The sequence below is a fragment of the Ostrea edulis genome, chromosome 9 (assembly GCF_947568905.1).
Source record: "Ostrea edulis chromosome 9, xbOstEdul1.1, whole genome shotgun sequence".
Lineage (NCBI taxonomy): Eukaryota > Metazoa > Mollusca > Bivalvia > Ostreida > Ostreidae > Ostrea > Ostrea edulis.
Window position 1 is genome coordinate 75,466,134 of NC_079172.1, and position 22,254 is coordinate 75,488,387.

Here is a 22,254-nt window from a genome sequence, read left to right on the forward strand (position 1 = left end):
TAGTACACAACTTCTCAGTGTCTGTACTGTGACGCAGGGTGCAGGCACAGCACTATAAAACTCAACGATCACACTGTATATTACACAACTAGTGTATACAATTTACGTCTGCTTTATGGAATTTCAAGGTCCTCTGGTAAAAGAAAATTGTGACCTAGAATTAACCTTAACACAAATTTCTATATGTCATGAGATTTAATTAAAATATGTCCAACAGATATGAGAAAAATCTTATGATAAAACACTGCATGACCATTCAGTTCGATAAGATGTTTTACGTCAGTTGAATAATTACAGCTGAGAAAGTAGATTTCGATGCGCCAATCTCGTCCGCGCATCATCTTACCTGTTAGCGTAGCATATAAAACCCCTGTACTTCGAGAGCTGAAGCGGTAGTCCACATCGATGTATCTTTTACACAATTTAATGCCAATAACAACAGAGGTGGATCAGCGGGATTAGGTCGGCGGGCCCTGAATCGGAGTGACACCAAAAGCGACGGCGATAGAGGAACGCCTGTAATCCCCAGTAATTCCCCCTAACCCCTTTCACTTCAGTTTGAAATTTATCTGAATTGGGTGTGTTGGATATGAAAAATTTCTGTCATGGCCAAACTCTCTTTCCTGACTAACTTTACACTGTTTCTACATTCTGTATTTGGTGCCACTGTAAAAGAACATTTTTCTGAGGATTTATCCCCGCATGTTTTACTGTTGTCGTCTGCTAAGCCCTTTTCTTTGGATGAACACTTGGATGGAACCGCACACGTGTCGAGCAATGTCACCAAATGTATTGCCACTGTATTCCAGAATTTGGAGGATGGACATTCGCTGCCACAGGCTGCCCAGACGAGAAACAACTTAAGAGACGTCAACACCATGCGAGCTATTGCACCCACAGGTTAGTTTCAGAAATTTTAAATATACTAGATAATATATCAGATAAAGTTTATATCAATATTTTTTTAATGTTTATTTTCACATGAAAAAGACAAGACGGGTTAAGAGTCATATTTGGTCCCTATTCCACTTAAAAATCAAAATAGAATCAAAACTGAAACGTTTAGGAAAAACAAATAATGATAGTAAGTGAATGATTAAATAAATATTAAAATAGTGTATCTATTAAATACATTTCTAATTTTTCATAAGTATATCTGGTATATTATCCTAAACATCATATGTTTTGAATACTATGGAAAATAGCTGCATGTTTGTATCACTTTTTTGCTATGATATAGCTGTGAAAGACCTGCAATACATTTGCATGTGTTCTTTATTTCCCGAGACAAATGCTCATATTAATGAAATATTCTAGAAAAATTAGAAAATTCGAATTTCCATTAAATCTGCTGTAAGATGCGTTTAGCATATTTAATCTGGTTTGTTTTTAAAACAATGAACTATGATATGTTGTATTATTTCATTTCAAATGGAAACCATAGAATGCTTTTATACGCACAACATAGTTTGTACGACAAAAAATCTACTAGTTATTCAAGCTACTACAACTAGACTTGTATTTTTATATAATGTTTTCAAAAATAGGATAAAATATAAATTCAAAAAAAAAACAAACCCCATACAAAATAAAAAAACAACAACTGAAAATTGTAACAAGCTGGCCTAAATCCTACTAAGACAAGGGTGGTCAACACGATTTATTTCCCGAGACAAATGCTCATATTAATGAAATATTCTAGAAAAATTAGAAAATTCGAATTTCCATTAAATCTGCTTTAAGTTTGCGATCACTTGATCAGTTCATATTGAATGCGCCGCGGAATGCAAGACACTTATACGGAAGAGCTCTAACTTCTATTTTGGAACACATTTAGCGATTTTGCAATATTTGCAATGAAACAAAATATGCTAAGGTGTTTGACCAAAAAAAATAATTCATTTCTGTTGGAAGTTATAAGATAAGTTGATTCCCGCCACCATACCCCCTTTGTTTGTTTATTTATTTTGCTCTTTGATTCGAAAACGGGGCGGAGGGGTTGGAGGACAGACTAGTATTAGCTCAACTGTTGTGTGGAAAATTTTTCATTCTAATATTCTGAGTTTGATTTTCTGAATGGATGGCAAGGCTTCATACCAATTTCACTGCCATGGACATTTCTTAAACCAAATCCATGTTTCGCTGAGTAAAAATAATAAGCAATATTTAGTAATCCTGTATATCTGAAGAGTTTACTAAAAGCGAAAAATAACATTGAGAATTTAAAAATAACTGAATAGTTACAATAGACATAGAATCCATGCATTTACAGGAAATACCCGTCATTAGTTTTATTTTACACATTAACAAAAACAAAAAAAAGGGGGGAGGGGTTATTAGGCGTGTCGGTCCAAATGTCGGACTACTCCAACATAATCAAGAATGTAAGTTTTTTACAAGCAGGATTAGAAGTGTGAATGAATGTCATATTTTGGAAGTAGAATGCACATCTTGGAAATACTGTCATAAAACACAAAATGATCACTGCGTTGAAGAGTTATTGGTAGTTCCAATTTCCTCAGATCCACACTCATGGATCCGCTCCATTAATTACGTTACTATTCCAGCTCAAGCGAAAGTGTATATATATGTGGAGAACTTGTCTTGTGATAATTTCATTATCATGTGTAATTAACATGTATGTTCTTGAGGATTTAAACAAGTCTAAATGATAGACATATAAAATATGAATATAAAATGTTCATACCCGTTTTCCATCATGTCGAAATGCATTGCATATTTGTAGGATTAGCAATATATACAGAAAAATTAATATTTAAGATTACATAAATGTCAAACACTTTAATGAGCTATTAATGAGTCTGCGATTTTGAAAATTTTCGCACGATTTCAGGGCGCGAGACAGCTCATTTTTCTTTCTAGTAATCCTCTTACTCCATATCAATGTGCTCAGCGCAAGGTAACCAGACGCCCCTGTAATCTTTGATCTGTCCACTCGTCGCCTTATAGTTTTTATTGTCATCAATCCAGTCTTAATTCGGGCTATTGTATATACAATATAAATCTAATACCTCTACATTGTAATCTTATTAATCTGTGTCGCAGCCAACCTTCACAAACATCCGGCGACTTGCATCAAATACACTATCGTAGAAATGAAGAAAATTGTGCAAATTTTCATATAATTGTGTGCTATAATAAACTAATTGCCAAATGATAAAATCATTCAGCTGGTCTCAAATCTAGACATTATGAGTCTACCACACCCACCCACCCCCACCCCCCACCCCAATTCTTTTGGCGAGTGCAATTTTTGGTACAGATTAATTAAACCATCGTTAAAGCTTTAGCGCTTTCATCACATCTTCAGAAGTTTTACAAAAATGTATACATTTTTGTAAAGCTTCTGAAGTTGTAATGAAAAAGTTTTACGGAGGATTTCTGTGTTTTCTTTTCATATTTTTAAAATATTATTATCCGATTACGGAGACTCTATTTCAATTTTGGAGATATATATATATATATATATATATATATATATATATATATATATATATATATAAAGCACTAGAATGACCAACGACTTGAACAATTTAAACAATGAAAACACAAATATAATTAACAATAAGCACTAAAGCTACACTACAAAACTAGCTAAACACTTTTCCAGCGGATTACATGTTGCAGGCTCTGTTATTAACTCAAAAAAGAATAAGATTCAGAGCGTGAACTCATCTGAACTAAAAATGGAACTTGTTGATGAGTGCCAACGATGTTGGCTAAACCTATTCCTGATATGACAATGTTATTCTCCCTCTGATCAACGACAACGGTTTATTTCTCATAACTTTATTTCTCTTAAGATATCTGCGTACCGCCTCATATTACGTAAGGGTTAATGTACGAGTATCGCTCCATTGCTTTAAGGAATGGAGTGATACGAGTACATTGACCCACTTAAAATCCACTGTAAGTAAAGGATATAAGCCAAAAACTGTCCATTCTGTGAGAGAAAGAACTGATCGAGGCCCGTAGGGCCGAGATCAGTTCTTTCTCTCACAGAATGGACAGTTTGAGGCTTATATCCTACTTAAAACATTACATCTTTTGTTCTAAGAATGGACAGTCTCAGGTAAACCCATTGACAATGATAATTATGAATAAAGCTATTTTGAATAGTCTGACAATATAACCAGTCTTGCGTAGAAGTCTGTTTCTTTTGTTCACTTATTGGACAGTGTCAGGTGAGTAGTCTTCTACTGCAGGTTTTATATTCACTCACTCTATAGTACTGAGCCATATCAACATGTCTTCCTCTGATGGAGAGAGCATTTTCATTGCACAGTCAAAATTTAAGGATTTTAGTGAAAGTATTGCAAATATTCTGGATATGGAGGGTGAAAAAGTTATGAAGCTAAATTTTGATCTGAAAAGCATTATGTTTTCGAATATTTGGATGAGGAAATAATTAACGCCAGCCAAAAGAACCCAATACACCTATCTCGTGAAGTGAAATTATTGATGAAAGCGAAAATAATAATTCAGAATTAGGATATGCTAATAAAGAAAACATAAAAAAGCGTTGTGAAGAAGTTTCGGAATGTGCCCCTGAATCCAGCGAAATTCAAATACAGTATGGGAATATGTCTTTCAAATTTAAGTTTTGATGCGATATAGTAATGGACAATGGAATTAAAAAACTGTGAACCTTACGAGTTGAAGCAGAGAATTCTACTAAAGGGAAATATCATTTTTAAGTGTTTCAGTGATTTTTCCGATATCTGTGTTGATTCTTACTTGTAGGGAATTTAAAATTAAATTTGTATCTCTTTGACAAATGTATTGTCTTTCTCTTATTTTCAGCCTACCAGTAGATGTCTAATAAGTTATTGGGTTTACCTGTAGGTGTCCAATAAGTTGACAATTACTGTCCATTATTTTTAAGTTGCATCTTAAAAATAATGGACAGCAATTGTCAACTTATTGGACACCTACAGGTAACCTTTTCACTACTAGTGGACTTTCTTCTATCTAAAAGCCTAAAAAGACAAAGGATTGCGTAATAAAAATGTTTTAAACGTTAATAAAAACTAAATTTTAATTAATTTTAATCATGTCTTACGTTTTTCATTCTTTTGTTGCATGCATTTATATCTACTTGTATAAAGGTTGACCTACTTTCCGAACTCTCCATTCCTGAAAAATAATGGAGTGTTCGAACAAAAGAATGAGGTCATAGGTGGATTTTAACAACGATACATCGCCTTGCTTCACCAACTGGATGCATAGTAGCTGCAGAACTGTAGCTCTCTGAAAAAATATTTTGACATAACAGAGAGCTACAGAGCCACCCCTTATAAAAACCTTCGATTTACGGCGCACAAAAAGCTGCGCACGGTTGAGGCCTTATATCGTTGTATTCTTGAGTTGCTGTCTCATAAATTTAATATCAAAAAATTCTTAACATATTTTCCTATGTATCTATTTAATATAGATCCGACAGTTTTGGATACTGAATGGTGTTGGTTCTTCAGTGCTTTATATATATATATATATATATATATAAAGCACTGAAGAACCAACACCATTCAGTATCCAAAACTGTATATATATATATATATATATATATGTATATATATATATATATATATATATATATATATATATATATATATATATATATATATATTACAACAATTCAATGACCCCCCCCCAAAAAAAAAACAAGCTGTACGGTATGACAATTACTGGAATATAGCTAACCATAATTGGCGTTGATTTTAATTTGTAGGTGATTTAAGGACTGACGTTTTTAAGATGCCAGCGCTTCAGCCAGAGGAAGATATCCACCACATCGAACATCTCTTTAATTCCAACAAAACTCGCGGGAGATGGTTACAAATAGAGATCAAGCGAAGAAACAAAACTATTCGAACACATACATTACGTGTTTCAAATAACAGCGACATGACCGCGCTCATACGACCCTGGGTGTCTAAAAACAAGGACGAAGTGTATGTTGAGGTCAAACAAACTTCAACTCCGAAAGAAAATGGTCTATTACTGATATTTTCAAACGACAAAACACATCTTAACAAACTCTCGGCCATCAGTAATGTATCCTCAGAAGTAGAGAATGAACTTCATTCACGGAGCAGACGATCAACCCGACGACGCAGAAAAGATTGTCACTTGTCCAATATGCATATCAATTTCGGAGATATTGGGATAGGAAATGATATCCTTTACCCAAACATTTTCAACGCCATGGTATGTAAGGGTATCTGTCCCGCGAGAGTAGCGGAAGTGAAGGTAACGACGAACCACGCCATGATGCAAAGCCTCCTGCGGCAGAATGTAAAGGAGAAAATTCCCCTGCCCTGTTGTGTGCCGACTGTTCTAGCCCCCCTAAATATGATTCAATTAGAAGTCGGTGAACCCATCGTGAAACATCACAAAAATATGGTAGCGAAAGAGTGTGGATGTGAGTAAAAGATAAAAAGTTGACGGCTTTGCATCCACCCGCTTACAGTATCAATCAGCATCGCGCCCGTGTATTTGCATAATGACTTTACTTTCTCGCAGGGGAATCAGGCTATAATAGAAATATATCAAGCTCATGTTGTTTTTATTTATATTCTGTATTGTTATTTGTTGTTAAATTTTACTGAATAAAGAGAATTATTCACAAAGACTTCATATTTTTTTTTACCATTGCTATTAACATCACCCCTCCCCCTCCCCTGTTCTATGTACTTATTCGCTGACATATTGGACTGAAAACTGTTCGGTAAATTGCAAATTCTCCATGCTTAAAGGACACAACGCATGTTTCTAAACTTTTTCATTTTTTCAGCAAAATTAACTCTTTTTATCCCTAAAATTACTTTAAATGTGTTTTAAATGAAATATTTTGCGTAGTTTTCGAGTTTGAAAGCGATGAAATTCAAATCTTGCGGTATGCATATTAGTTTACGCTCCATTGTGTGTGACGTCATATGCGCCCTCGGGTTTGACTTCTCTCACCAGAGGGCGCGTTACACAAGCTTCACATACACGGAACTCTGGGTAGAGAATGCGGGTTTGAAAACATCTATTACCCATTTCATAAACAGATTATATTTCATCGACAAAAAACCAATTATCACTTTAACGGCTTGTAAATAATAATGCATTAAGATGTTTTGTGCCGTGCTCGGGTGTACTAGTTGTCGGTAGAAAGAATTTAGACTGAGTATTTTTCTATTTTTCGAAGGAAGGTACGAGAAAAAGGACGTGGATAATTTTTTTGTTGGAGCAAGAACTTTACCTTAAAAACAAACACCCAGTCACCTTTTCAAAAACCGCTTGGACAGAGACCCTGATAAACTGCGAGAAAATGGATATATCGAAGCTATAAGCAATGGTTCAGGGGGTTATGTTTAGGGCCAGCAACCCTAACATGTTAAACAAAAGACGCTACAGAAACCTTAACCAGAGAACAAAATGATGGAAGAAGGACAGACCAACATGGAAGTCTCTGGTGACGGCCTTATGTGCAGTCTGATTAAAATCAAACCTCTCACTTCGCTCGATATACGGATAGTCGCTGCGACTATCCGTATATCGAGCGAAGTGAGAGGTTTGATTTTAATCAGACTGGCCTTATGTGCTGACCAGCACGAAGAGGACTAAGTAAGTAAGTATAAGCAATGGTAGGCCTATAGCATACATTCTGTTTTGCTCTTCAAATTCAATACACACTCGGATCAACTGACCTTCACCTTGTAACAATATATCGACGATACAATGTAACTTCTACCAACTGGTAGATTTACAACAACAACAACAACAACAAAAATTAAAGATACAAAATAATTGAACTTTTAATGATACAAATAATAGAATATTGTATTTGAATTCCTAACTTTAAATTGAATTATAAAATTATTTCCTTATTGAACTCGTAGCATCTTGAGTGCGTCAGTAGGCTATAATGCCGTGCTCCCACTTCGTACTTCCTAAAGACGTGCAGATCACAAATTCAAAAATAGTAATAAGATTGCTTTATCGAAATAAAATGATGTGATTACCACTTTAAATTTGAATATTTTTCTTTCTTTCCGAAATGGCATAGGGCCTAGTTGTCAACAATTTAACGTATCATAATTTGTCTAATCCAAAAATAAATAATGATTGCACTGTTTATTTTAGAAAAACATCGCCAATTACAGATGTATAAAGGAATAACATCACCAAACAGTTTGTAGACAGCGACCCATATAAACATTATTTACTCACAATATTGCCGGTTTCATACACGCTTTACTCGCTATATTTGGGTATTTACATCGTTATGTATGTGTGCACTGGTGGCGAACACATATAAAACTCGGACAATTTGTCAACATCGATTTAAATGTTGCCCATGGTAAATAAATTAGGCCCCTAAAAGTTGAGTTTTTAATAGTATCTCGCAGTAATTTCACAATCCGAGGGCGCATGTGACGTCACTGTACCTAATTAACTAGATTTTTTGAAATCGGGCTTAGATTTAAGTCTGTATTGTGGTTAATTATCGCAAAATTTCGGCGAACGAACTATTAGAATTAATTACTATAAGCATAAAGAAGACGAAATGCATGTAATGTTGTATACTTTGAAAACATGAGATGTGTCCTTTAAAGGACACATCTCGTGTTTTCAAAGTATACAGAGTTGTATGCATTTTATCTTCCTTATGCTTATAGAAATTAATTGTAATAGTTCGTTCGCTGAAGTATTGTGATAATTAGCCACAATACGGACTTAAATCTAAGCCCCGATTTCAAAAAGTCTAGTTAATTAGATATGTAGTCACGTGGTACAGTGACGTCATATGCGACCTTTGTTGATCAACTTGTTGTAAAAGTAGTGTTAGATATTTTTAAAAACTCGGGTTTTAGGGGCATAATGTATTTACCATGGATAACATTTATTTCGATGTTGACAAATTTCCCGAGTCTTATATCTTTTAGCCACCAGTGCATACAAATAGCGACCCAAATGTAGCGAGGAAAGCGAGTATGAAATCTGCATTTGCGAGTAAATAATGTTTACATGAGATTGCTGTCTAAACACTATTTAATAATGCCATTTCTTTAAACAACTGTAATTAGCGTTGTTGCTATTCTAAAAAAAACTGTGCAATTATTATTAAATTTATTTTTGGATAAGTAAGATAGGCCTAAATTATGATACGATATTACGCATCATTGACAACTAGGCTTACTGTCCTGGGTGCATTTCGGAAAAAAATAATAAATAAATAAAAATGATCAAATTTATAGTGAAAATCACGATACTTTTAAATTAATCTATTCAAACAATTTTATTAATCATTATTTTTTTAATCTACACATTGTTACTTAGGAAGTGGGAGCGCGGCGTGCTGTTGTTGTTACGTACGCGTTCCTTAAAAAAAATGAAAGCATTATAATTCAATTCAAAGTTGGAAAATATCATATTTTATCATTCATAATTGAAAGTTCAATTATCTTTTATCTTTAAATTTCTTTTTTAAAACTACCAGTTGGTAGACACTGCGATTCACAGTTTCTGCCTATATGTTGTTACAGAGTGAAGATCAGTTAGTGCGAGTGTGTATTGAATATTGAGAGCAGAACGGAAAGCATATGCCGTAGCGTATTAGAGTGAATAATATATTTATATACACTGATATAGGGCACAATTTCATAAAAGATACTAAGATAGGGCTTTATAGGGACATGAATTTGTAGGGCTTTTTCCCTCTGATATAATATGAAGTACATTTCTATTTTGACAATCAAATCATAACTTACCTGTACATGAAATAATAAAAAGAAACAAGAGTCCCACAGGCCTTCTCGGTCACTTGAGTATTAGAGTTTTACTAGTCCCAAGGGCTACAAAATCTAGAAAAAAGGTCCACCCCCTATAGCCCCAGGGGTGCAGTAGACCTGAAATTTATATTTTATGCCAGCTGTTTCCCAACAATGCTAGAAAGAATTGTTAACACACTGGTAAAGGGCTACATGTTCTAAGCAAGAGCAGTGAGCCAAAAAATAAGTGAAAATTAATTTTCGACAAATTTATCGAATTTATAGGGCTACTATAGGAAAATGTCATTTTCAGGCAAAAATACGTGGATTATAGGGGTTGTCAAATCTATAGGGATTTTATATGAAATATGGGGCTGTTTGAATATGAAGAAGGCCTGTGCCAGTGAACTCAAGCTGCCTGTAGGTCACTTTGTTCACTGTCTGTCTGTAAATACATGTAATTAATGTTGTTCCACTACTAGATTAGACTGAATCAGAATCTCAAATGTTTACTAGTGGGTGACACAGTGACATGATTTGCTTTTTTTTTTAATGCTTCAGGATAATTCAAGAAAGAGATGGTCCGAGGAGGAGAAATATCGTCTTAAAACATATACCACAGAAAATCCACCATGTTTGGAGTCAGTACAAGAATATTGGGAGAATTGTGCAGATTACTTAAGTAAGTACACCAGAGAAAAGCGTACTGGGGATTCCTGTAGGCGTTACTACTCAAGAACTAAAAGTCTGTTTTCTGAACATGTTGCATGTGAACCGAAATCAAAAACAATAGCTACACAGACGGAAGCAAAAGAAACTAATGACTCGTATACCCAATCAGATGAAGACATCCTTTTATTAGACCATGATAAAGTTTTGACTGTGTTCAGAAAGGATAAAGTGTTGTACGAGAAGATTTTATCTGAAGTAAGAGCAGACATTTATGCAGAGGCAAGGGTTGCCACAAACCTATCTTCTGTTTTGAATTCACACCGGACTTTAGAGACAATGGAAAAGTTTTCATGGGAAGAAGTTTTGCATGAAGTTGTACAAAAACTACCATTGTTCTACAGTTTCCTTAAGGCTGTGCTAATGCAATCACCCTTTGATGAGTTAAACAAAACACAGTTTCCTAAAATTGGATTGATTTATGGCATAATAATGCAATCAAGATACTCAAAGTTGTCTATGGTTCAGCGTATAATAAGTGTCAGTCTCAAGGATTGCCATGCACATGAAAAGGTATGAATGCTGAAATATTTAATGAATATTTTTGTATGTCTTTAATATGGTCAGATTTTTATAAAGAATGCTCATTATGATATTCAATGTATAACGACATGAGATTGAACAATTTTGAATGATATAAATGAAGACAAACGTTAATGTTGGATAATGAATGGAATAGACTAAATTCACATGATTTGTAAATGATTGGGAGCCAATAATTTAGCATTTGAAACATTTTGGAAGAGTTATCTGCCCTTGATAAGAATAAGAAAATACCAGTTTTCTAAAATTATCTGTGGGAAATAATTGATTTTATTTCGTATTTCTGCAAAAAGAAAGTTTATGTAACTGTTTACAAAGATATATGTATGAAAATACTATTTCTTTTTCATTTATTTTGACAAAACATGTCCCAATGTAAAATTGAAGGTTATTACAGAAATAAATCAAACACTTAACAGTAGTCAAAATTTAGTAAATTAATTTGGTGGATTATTTTTATTTGACGAACTCTTCAAAATAATAACATGGCTATAAAAATCACACCATTCATTTATATATATTCATTAAACATTGAATATGTGCTTTTCCTTTTTAAATTGAAGTGACTGGATTGATGTTATATACATTCATTTACCATTATCTTATATGTATGTTCATAATAGCTAAGAATCTAGGCCATATTATATGTATTACAGTTGAAGTATAACTTTGATATCTCAAAGTTGAATATCTTGATAACCCTGCAAGTTTGTTGCTGGTCCCTTCCAATTATCTGGAGATACATGTATAATCAATAACTTGCCTTTGACTTTGAGATATTGAAGTTAATTTGCATGAATTTCAGTTACTTGTTTGTGATTTTTATTTTAATACATTCTGAATACAAGTCCTATCTAGAATATGGACAATGTTGTTTCCCAATTTACTACAACCCTTTAAAGAGACACTACAGCTCATTTTGCGCAAAAATCTTAAAATGACAATTTTACCACAACTTTTTATAATTTTGTTGCATAGTTGAAAGTATAAACTTTGCGAAAATAGTACATTCATAAAGTTAGAAATTCTCGTTTTATGACTAAAATTAATACTTTTTGATGGCCTATACAATAAAAACAAAGAAATACCGACAGACTCCGCCTTGGTATTCAGACGCATGCGCATAGAATGTAAACATATCAGAATGGCGTCTATCGAGAGAAAGCGTGCGTTGGGAAGACCCCGAATTTTAACGGACTCTGCTAGGAAAAGGGCGAAAAGAGAGCAAAGTATAATTCACACACGAAGTAGGGTTTACCTGGGGGACCAATATGACCGTTGGTTAAGAAAGAAAGAGGAACTTAGCGAAACACACTCAGGACTAGCGAAGAGGCTCCTCGACAAGTAAGTACAGTATTTGTATATTTTATTTTATATACAAGATTTGTATAACGCTGTTTCAGTGTTTGATCGATTCCCAGATTGGAAATAGTAGGGTTACGGTTCAATTATTTATTAATAATCAATGTGCTACCAGAAACGTGAAATAATCCCAGCATTTAAAAAACGGTCTGTATTTAAGTGGGGCCCCCTAAGGGGTACTCTTTAACATTGTTCCTTCAAAAATAACAACACCGACTTTGAAATTGTAAGGCAAGACTTAAAGAGGAATTTTATCATTTAATGTGTAAAATTTATTTATTTCTTCAATCAGTATTATGAAATGATAACAATGCAATACATTTCAGGTTTATGACAGATAGTGAAACCGAGTCAGCTGACCAATCATTGAAAGAGAGATTTTCTACTCCTGTAACGGACAAGAGTAAAACTCAGTTTGTTCGTCCTCCAGATGTGTCTGAAATCTCCTCTGCTTTAAGGTAATAAAAGAAAGCAATGGAACCAGTAGTTAATGGGCATTATATTATCTTATGATTCCTAGCTGTTCTGTGTGTATATGCAAATTAGCACATTGATATCCTTAATCAGTATCTGATCTGAAGAAACCTGTTTTAAATCATTGTATTTATAAATCTATAGTGAGAGCACTGATATAGATGTACCTGCACCATCACAAAGCAAAGAAGAATCCCCAGGGTAAATTAATATATTTTTTTTTTTAGCTTTTTTTAAAACAAATTATAATCTTATAAAGCTTTGAAATAGTTTGATATACATTTTTTTTTAATCCAAGATAACTTTAAGAATCCATTCAATCTTATAAAGAGGGATATTTAAAGTTGATCCAATTTATTATTGAAGTCTTATAAATCATCTCCTTCATAGAATTTATGAGACTTAATTATCCTTTACATTCACTTTTCATTTTAAAAACCATCAGGCATGATTCTCTGCTGGTGAATGTTCTGTACCCAAGGATACTTGTTGCTTGATATTCCTCCATGAATATACTTGTAAACAATTAATAATTATAGGAATTATGATCGATCAATGTCCGTTTTTCTTTAGAACAATCCAAATAGAATTAAACAAACAAACAAAGCTGAGGAAAGTTTGATGTTTATGTACAACAATTTAACTTTATATATCCAAGGTGTTATGAGTGTAAATACCGTATTCAAAGAGCAGTTCTGAAATTCCGTCTTTTTCTAGCCCAAGCCAAAAACGGAGAAAACTATTCAGAGAGGTGGTGAAAGAGACATCATATGTAAATCCATTCGAGTAAGTTGATTTTGTCCAAGATGATTTTTTTGTCCTTTGTTTACCATTATGGACTGTTGTCCTCATTCAATTTTGTTTTTGTGATGAAATTTCTTTTAATCTTCAAGAACATGTATTGAATATCAAACAATGCTCCCTGCATGGAGTGCTTCATTGTATTTACAGTCTTCTTTGCTCATCTATACTAAACACTCAAGTGAGGCTTTTTTTATCACATTATCCAGCACCCAACTGCCTGTTCATCCATATCATGTTTGAGCTTGGAATATATGTGACCTATATGAAAGCATCACTGTCCATGAGTTATAATATTATAAATCAAACATGTCAATGTAGGGCAAATTCATATTTGACAATGGTTGGACTTGCTTGGGTATTCGGGTACAGGTCTGGGGTAATGGTAATGTAGTGACAGCCTTTGTCATTGTAATGGGGGTGTAATGTATAATTGGCATTTTTGCATTACAAGTAATGTTATGCATTCCTTGTAGAAAATATACTGTAATACACATAACATTTACATTACTTCAAATGTTTGATGATATTATGGAGGTTTAGATCAATGATTTATATTAGTGATGGAAATGTAATGGTAATGTAATGCAGGTCTGTTTGAGGGTAGCCAGACAGGCCACACTAAATGATATTATTCTGTAAACATTCCCAACTTGTGTGAATTCAAAAATTTCTCGTGGACCTTTGGGTTTGGGTGGGTCTAAATAAAAATGGAAATAAAATTTTATGTAATACATGAATATATAAGAGAAATTTATTGAAATCTCTAAGAACAATTTCTCCATAGCAGCAATGCCATGTTTGTCCAATTGATATTGCAAGTGCAGTTAAATCATAACTCCATGGAGTTAAAATGAGGTCAAAATATGTCATGGGAAGAAAGAGCATAAATATTAATTTTGATGAAGGCACCAGGGTCCTGGTGACTCGGGTGAACATTATGGCTCATGGGCCTCTTCTTTCATTCTTATTAGTTTGTATACCAGGGTTGGGCGGTTAAAACCACCCCCGGTTTTAACCAGTGGTTTTAAATGTCCCTGTCGATACTCCCCAAGTGGTCAATGCTGGTCAATTCTGATTCAAACTGACCAATTTCCTATTTTTGTAGATTTCTTGCAGCGATAATGATAAATTAAATCTTTTCATTATATGGATCAATTGTTGATTAATATTTTTCATTAGATTCATGAGTTTAATACATTTGGTTTCCGGAAACTGTGAAAGAAATATCTTCAGTACTATACTAGAGGGTCACAGATAGTATAGCTTGACAATTGGAGACAGACCTGTTTACATGTACCTGGACAGATTAAGAATAAAAGGTAGCTGGACATTACCTGAGCACAGGAAGCAGAGTTGACAGGTGTTAATTAGCATACTCTGGGACCAGGGATGACCAGTGTGCATGTTATTGTTATGAAAACATCACCAACCCATCCCCTCAAATGTTTATTTAAGAGTTAAAATGAAGATTTAAAACAATAGGTAGTTCTTGTTAAACTAAGGAATTTGAACAGAAAACCTTTACATCTTCCCTAATTTAACAGAGTCATTTACATTATTTATATAATATTATGATTTATAAGTATATCATAAACTGATAGTGCATGTTATGAATTACAATATTTACAATAATCAAGCTAATGGCCACTTAGATATTTAAAATAACCAATAACACAGACTATAATGACAAAATAATTTTCAATCAACCAGTATTGACCGGTTTTAACCAGCATTGACCACCGGCCCAGTAAATACTCATATTGACCACTTTTTTGCCAACCCTGTATTGTATACCCTTGATTGATATGGCATATATCAAAACATTCTGTAATGCAGCAATCATTGTAAAGGACTACTTAAATTTCAGTGTAACGATAGATATCTCTGAGGAAAGCTCAAGTGACATTGATTCAGATGAAGAGTATGAACCAAGTTTCAATGTTACCATCAGGTAAAAAAAAAGAAAGTAATTTCTCATAAGATTCTTGTAAATTTTGTGTTATTAAACTTCCAGTAATCTCTCATGTAGAGATTGATTTAATTTTCACATTTTAGACCAAACAACATGTGCGATGTGGAAGAAATAACACTTGAGGAACAAGAGTTTGGAAAGGAGGAAACAGAAGGTGATGGCGAATCAGAAATTCTAGAGAAGGCAGAGGACACAGGTCCAGGGATTATTAAAATTCTGTGTGAGGATGATGTCCATTTGTTGACGGAGGATGAAACATGCCTGGTATATAAGAAGTGTTTACTACAGTTGGCCAATACCAGCATCAGCAAAATGTGCAAAGTCAAAGGATGCAACCTGTCTATTGGGAACCGCTGTGAGAGTGTTGGATCGGCTTTATATATATACTGGGTAAAATTATTATCCTCCTATTTGACACATAAATCTTCATTGCTTTTTCGCTCAAGTGAGCTTTTCTGATCGCCTGTTGTCCGTCTGTCTGTAAACTTTTTACATTTTCGATTTCTTCTCCAAAATCACTTGGCCAAAACCATCCTTGGTGAAGGGCTTTCAAGTTTGTTCAAATGAAGGGCCATGTTCCCATGAAAGGGGAGGGAATTACAAAAATAGGGTGGGGTCATTTGCAAATCTTCTTCTCAAGAACCACTAGGCCAGAAGAGCTGAAATTTACATAAAAGCTTCCCTACATCATACTGATTCAAGTTTGTTAAAATTATGGCCACCCGGGGTAGGATGGGGCCACAATAGGGATCAAAGTTTTATAAGCCGATATATAGGGAAAACTTTAGATATGAGCCAAGGTGACTCAGGTGGGCGGTGTGGCCTATGGGCCTCTTGTTTCAATGGTCCCATTAATTCTGTATTGATTCAGCTGACCTTTTTTCCTGATCACCTGTTGTCCATGATCTATCCGTTCCTCGCCCCTCTTCTGTCTGTAACCACTATGCCAATATCAGATAGACTTAATAGTATAAAGCATTTTTAGGAGCAGAGCTTTTAGATTTGTTCTTTTCAAGTTCCATGCTCCTCAACAAAGGGAGATAATTAACAATTGGTCATAAAAGGATGAAGGTCATTTGGAATTATTTTTCCCCATTCCCTCCCCCCTCCCCCTATCAGATTTTGGGGTCATATCATTTTTATCCTGTCTATCCAAATCACCTTGCTCACAACTTATGAATGGTGAGTGAGTGGCAGGGCTCTCATATTTCATATGTGGATTCCATGTGATAAGACCATTATTTTTGTCCCAAAGTTTTATACCTTTTTTACCTTAGAACGTTTCTTCTTTTGCCACTTAAGGCATTGTGATTCACAGACACATCTTGTTTACTCAACAACTATTCAGTCAAGAGTCATAAAACTTAAAAGAAAGCATTCTGATAGAGTGCAGATTCAGTTTTGTTAAAATTACCCCCCCCCCCACACACACACAAGTATTGGGGACCTTTAGGGGTTAAAGGTTTTTTTGTTTAAATTCTGTATATGGAATTATCTTTGGAATGCATCTTCCTGAGAACGGTAAAGGTACAATTTGTCATATTAATTAAAAACATCTTATACATTTACATGTATATTGTAAATTCAAGTTTGTTCAAATGCTCAATAGCAGAAAAATAACTATGAACAAATTTCTATCCAGAACAGCAAATATAAAAAGAATTCCAGTGTAAAACAAGTTAGAATTAAATGAAAACATGCTTATATAGTGAAGATTCAAGTTCTTAAAATGATAGTTGTCAGAATCAGGATGGGGCCACATGAACTAAGGGTTAAGACTTCAACACCTGTACAGGTGAGCAATGTTGCACATGGGCTGCTTGTTAATAACCACCACTGAGCAACTGTAACAACACAACATCTAGGTCCACTTTTTTTGTCTCCGGCATTTAAGATTCGGGGGCATATAGTTTTTGGCCTGTATGTCTGTCTGTCAGTGGCAAAAAACTTTAAACTTGGTCATATCAGAGGTAGAGCTTTCACATTTGGTATATGTATCCCTTCAATGTGGTAAGACCTTTCCATTAACACCAAATATTTTGACTTTGACCTTTGATCTACTTTTAAAAAAATATGAATGTAAGCCATATCTTTAAATCGTAAGGCACTGGTTTCATATTTAACATGTGCATTTCTTGTGAGAAGATCTTTTCATTGTACCAAATTTATTGACTTGTGACCTTCAAATTGATTTCTGACCTACTTTGAAAATTATTCTCTAAAATGAGTTCCACTTTGGTGTAATCCAGGGGCATCAATGTTTCACAAACACATCTTCTTTTACATGTATGTCATTCATATGATATCTATGAAAAATTTATTTATGTATTTACTATTTTGACTTTAGGAATGTGAAAATAAGCATGTAGCACACAAATGGTGCTCTCAACCTGTGTTGAACAGACGCTTACATGGAGGAGATTTACAAATAGCTTCAGCTATTTTGACTTCAGGGAACAACTTTTCAAAAATAGCTCTGTTTGCGAGGTTCCTGAAATTACATTTCCCAGGAACTGTTAAATTCAGCAACATACAAAGGACATATGTGGTACCAACAATCAACACCTTTTGGAAAGATCAACAGAGGGAAATCGTTGATCAGATAGGAGGCCAAAGTATTGTTGTTTAAGGTTTGTACAAATATTATAGAGAAGAAAATTATCTAACATACTTAATTGCAATGTAATGTATTGTTATACAGTTACTGGTATTCCATATTATTGTTTAATACACTTGTAGGTGATGGCAGAAATGACAGTCCTGGGCATTGTGCCCAATACTGCACGTACACATTGATGGAAAATTGTACCAAGAAAATTGTATCCATCATAACCATGGATAAACGAGAAACAGGCAAGAAAAGCACAAACATGGAAAAGGCCTGCTTTCTTAAAGCCATGGAAGAGATGCAAGGTACACATAATCTTACTGTGGATGAAGTAGTCACAGATGCTCAGCTGCAAATTGGAGCTTTGATGAGTAAGTTTACAAGTTTCATAGTGTAGAGAGATAAAATCAGAAAAATTGCATACCACATTTGAATTTGTATTAATTTCAGGTTTCTTATGTTATTGTAGAGAATAGATTTCCAGATATTAAACATTCACACGACATTTGGCATGTAGCCAAAAATCTAGGAAAGAAAATTGTGGCAGCAGGACAGACCAAAGAATGCAGAAGCCTGATTGATTGGAGCAAAGACATTGTTAATCATTTTTGGTACACATGTTCTTCTGCAAGGAATAGAGACAGATTCATGGTAATTGCATTTAAAATATGTTTCCTTAATATCATTTTGAGGCAGGTAATAAGTTTCTAAAGACTGCTTAATACGTTTTAAAAATGTGGAATGCTTATATGTGCATCTTTGCATTACTTATTTTGAGTAATTGCAAATAATTAAAACTGCCAGGGTTGGAAACAAATATTGAGACTCAATTTTATATAGTATAATTAGAACCATAGAGTAACTTATTCCTGGTATTGTTTATTGGTGTTCATAGAGTAACTTATTCCTGGTATTGTTTATTGGTGTTCAACTCTATTGTTATGTTTTTCTGCAGGAAATTTGGTGTGGAATTGTCCACCATGTTGTCAATGAACATGAGTGGGACATGTCCTACAGCAGCAGCTACTTTGGTGCCAACCAATGTATGCATGGTCCCTTGCAAGACGAACATAAAGAGTGGATTGTTAAGGGCAGTGAAAGTCACAAGGCATTAATTAAGATCGTTTTCAATAAACGATTCTTAAACCAGATTCATTACTACCTGAATTGTAGGTAACATTGTGATTTTATTTTTACAAATCACGAAAAAAAATCATTATAAAAACCACTTTCATTGGAAAATGTATTTTCAAGTTTTACACACATGATCACTCCCAAGGCCCATTTTGCTCACATGACCATGTTTAACCCTTAGCTTCAATGAGGTACCATCATGATCCCAAGTGGCCTGCATTTATCAAACTAGAATTTTCAGATGCTTTCATATCAATTAGACACTATGTGCATTTACTGTTCCTCAGAAGATTGTATAATCATGTTAAACTTCATCCTCAATATTTAGGGATGTTTTAACTCAAGCTTTGCTATTTAAAGGCTCAGTGGTTCATGAAAAAATTATTTTCAAGTAACTCTAGACCATTTTCACTAATTCTCGTTATTTGCATGAAGAAATGAACCATGAAATAAATAATTTTCAAATAATGTCACCCAAGGATGCCTTATTTTATTTGCATTTTGTCATTGAGATATATATATATATATGCATATATTGTAAAATAATTTTTTAGAACCAATTGAATTTTACATTTTACATTCACCACCCACTCAAACACACATGAGGGTGCAAGTTAAGTTTTCTAAGGATGCTTTGTGCCAAGTTTTGTTGAAAATTCTCAAGTGGTTTTGGTGAAGTTTACAGATAGATGGACACTGCACAACACAAAATCAGCAAAACCTTCTGGTCAATTGAGCTAAATTGTAAAACTGTTGTTTATCTTCAAAGTCAATATTTACTTTTTTATTATGTCTTTCAGGAGTACAGGAGAAGTAGAAAACTTCAATAACTTGATCCTAGCCAATTATATTGAACACATTTTACTTTACAAATTAAATTAAAATTAAATATCAATTACTATCTCACAGCTTGGAGACAATGTTTGGCTGCAAGGTGAAAATGATAAAGCAAGTCCAACCGGCTAGAAGTGTTGAATTAACTCTGTTAATTTAATAATGTGAAATGAAATCAAGTTTTTAGAGCTTGGGATGAAAACATGTAATTGCCCTTCCTTTTAACAGAAACCCTGTTCACTTTGAAGTAAGATTAATTATCTATAAATTGAGACGTTGTTGTTTTCATATAAACGCAATATATCTGAAAACACATACCAGATTGACCGTTCCTCCCCCCCCCTTTTTTTTTGTCTTTGCAATGTATACCCTTTGATGCCATGCATGCTTGGTTTTGATAGCATCGTTTTTCAAACGAGTCGCATCTTCTTAAACCTCAGTCGATAAAACATGACATTGTTCGTAATTGATTAATTTCATACTTTAATAATTGTTTTGATAGTTGTTTGTTTGTATATTGTTTAACTGCTCGATCGAGAATTTTTCACTCGTGGATATGGAGACCTTTGCTTTGATGGTTGCGTTAATGCAAACACCGCGTAATTTGGAGAATACAATATCAAACAAAAAACTACCTTTATCATCTCATCATCAAGACGATTAAAGAGTTCTGTAAGTATAAAAATACTGATTTTTCTCGATCTCATATCAGTTCCAGTTATATCCTGTACGTTTAACGTATACATGTTTTTGATATTTTCATCAGCAGCATTATGAGGTAACTAATAAACAGTAATAACAAATATTGGATAGCACTTTGTTTAATATCATCGTTACGGAAATGCAGTTCGCAATTGTGTGGTAAAAGCATCTCTAATGAAAATACATTTAATGTAATCAAATTTGCTAAAATTTAATAAAATTGAACCAAGCACAATTTCGAATTGTCCAGGTATAGTATAACATGTATGCTTGAAGGTTCCCCTCTGCCCCTGCCTGGGGTACTAAATTTACCTGCCCTTTTGAAGCTGCTGCGGGAATCCCTAATTATGTACAGTGGGAAGAGGTTCGCGTACTCACTACCTGTTTACCGTGCCAGAAGCCAGCTAGCAGCTTTGGACTACAATGCATACATGGACAGGGAGACAAAAAGGAAACCTGATGGAACCATACAGTAAATATATTTGTGTATCTCTTGAATATACTTTACAGGTGTTGATTTAATTGTTTAAATATCTAGACTAAAATCACCAACAAAATAACATATTTATTGTAAATTGATGATATTTTTTGGTTTTCTTTTTTATCATGCAGCACAGAACATTCAATAAGAAAAGTGGTAGATGGAGTGTGACCCCTGTTAAGGTGGAAAAAAGTTATGAGCATGTTTCCAAGCTAATGACAAACATAGTGGTTGCCAGGATTTCTGATGAAGAGGGCATGAGTCACCCAGTTGTATAAGGTGCTGATGATCCAAGAAGATTGAGCAAAACCATTGCCCCCACTGAACCCAAGCCAACTATACAACTTCAGCAAGAGAAGGTCTCCAGATTTCAAAAATAAAAACAGAATTAATGTTTTGAAATCCTTTTATAGGTTGTGCTCTTCTTTCAATTTAGGTCGAACATACTAGGTCATCTGAGTAGCTTAGGTATTATACCTATTGCTATTAATGGTCTGTCTTCAATCAACGAAAGAAAATAGTTTTAATTTTTTTTACAACAACCCTTACAATTCTTCACATTTGGTATGAAGCATCTTTGGGACAGGGAGGGGGGTGGGGAACATAAAATGTAAAGCCTGGGTGAGGTCAATATATAGTGCTTTAGTACGTGTCGAAATTTAGAAAATTTTCCTATCGCACAATATCAGATATACATATTGAATGTTAATAGTATAAATATGTCCTCGTCTTGCATTGTACAATTTGTCATCTTTAGGTCACACAAGTCAAAATGTTGGTTACGTGTTCAGAGTCTAGTGCAGGGTTAACGTGGCTATATAAAACATGC

The 22,254-nt window shown here is 34.2% G+C and overlaps 3 protein-coding genes across 3 annotated transcripts; all 3 read left to right on the forward strand.

The window, feature by feature from the left end:
- Positions 1–605: 605 nt before the first annotated feature.
- Positions 606–6,453, forward strand: LOC130050620 (nodal homolog 2-A-like). The gene is made up of 2 exons (XM_056150873.1): positions 606–900; positions 5,753–6,453. Exons 1-2 carry the CDS (start codon positions 606–608, stop codon positions 6,451–6,453), a joined length of 996 nt encoding a protein of 331 aa, XP_056006848.1.
- A 5,745-nt stretch (positions 6,454–12,198) lies between these two features.
- LOC125660408 (uncharacterized) lies at positions 12,199–13,680 on the forward strand. The gene is made up of 4 exons (XM_048892224.2): positions 12,199–12,398; positions 12,743–12,874; positions 13,035–13,091; positions 13,608–13,680. The coding sequence occupies exons 1-4, from the start codon at positions 12,199–12,201 to the stop codon at positions 13,678–13,680; spliced, it is 462 nt and encodes a 153-aa protein (XP_048748181.2).
- Positions 13,681–18,461: 4,781 nt separating this feature from the next.
- LOC125660003 (uncharacterized) lies at positions 18,462–21,864 on the forward strand. Its single transcript, XM_048891850.2, has 6 exons — positions 18,462–18,645; positions 18,744–18,925; positions 19,230–19,447; positions 20,209–20,246; positions 21,290–21,416; positions 21,553–21,864. The coding sequence occupies exons 1-6, from the start codon at positions 18,462–18,464 to the stop codon at positions 21,701–21,703; spliced, it is 900 nt and encodes a 299-aa protein (XP_048747807.2). The 3' UTR covers positions 21,704–21,864.
- The last annotated feature ends 390 nt before the right edge of the window (positions 21,865–22,254 follow it).

Coding starts and splice junctions, on each gene's coding strand:
- LOC130050620 (XM_056150873.1), top strand. CDS start 606: ATGGCCAAACTCTCTTTCCTGACTAACTTTACACTGTTTCTACATTCT. Junction 901..5,752: donor GCGAGCTATTGCACCCACAG/GTTAGTTTCAGA, acceptor TTTAATTTGTAG/GTGATTTAAGGACTGACGTT.
- LOC125660408 (XM_048892224.2), top strand. CDS start 12,199: ATGGCGTCTATCGAGAGAAAGCGTGCGTTGGGAAGACCCCGAATTTTA. Junction 12,875..13,034: donor GAAATCTCCTCTGCTTTAAG/GTAATAAAAGAA, acceptor ATAAATCTATAG/TGAGAGCACTGATATAGATG. Junction 13,092..13,607: donor AGCAAAGAAGAATCCCCAGG/GTAAATTAATAT, acceptor GTCTTTTTCTAG/CCCAAGCCAAAAACGGAGAA.
- LOC125660003 (XM_048891850.2), top strand. CDS start 18,462: ATGGAAAATTGTACCAAGAAAATTGTATCCATCATAACCATGGATAAA. Junction 18,926..19,229: donor GGAATAGAGACAGATTCATG/GTAATTGCATTT, acceptor GTTTTTCTGCAG/GAAATTTGGTGTGGAATTGT. Junction 20,247..21,289: donor AAACTTCAATAACTTGATCC/TAGCCAATTATA, acceptor GGGAATCCCTAA/TTATGTACAGTGGGAAGAGG.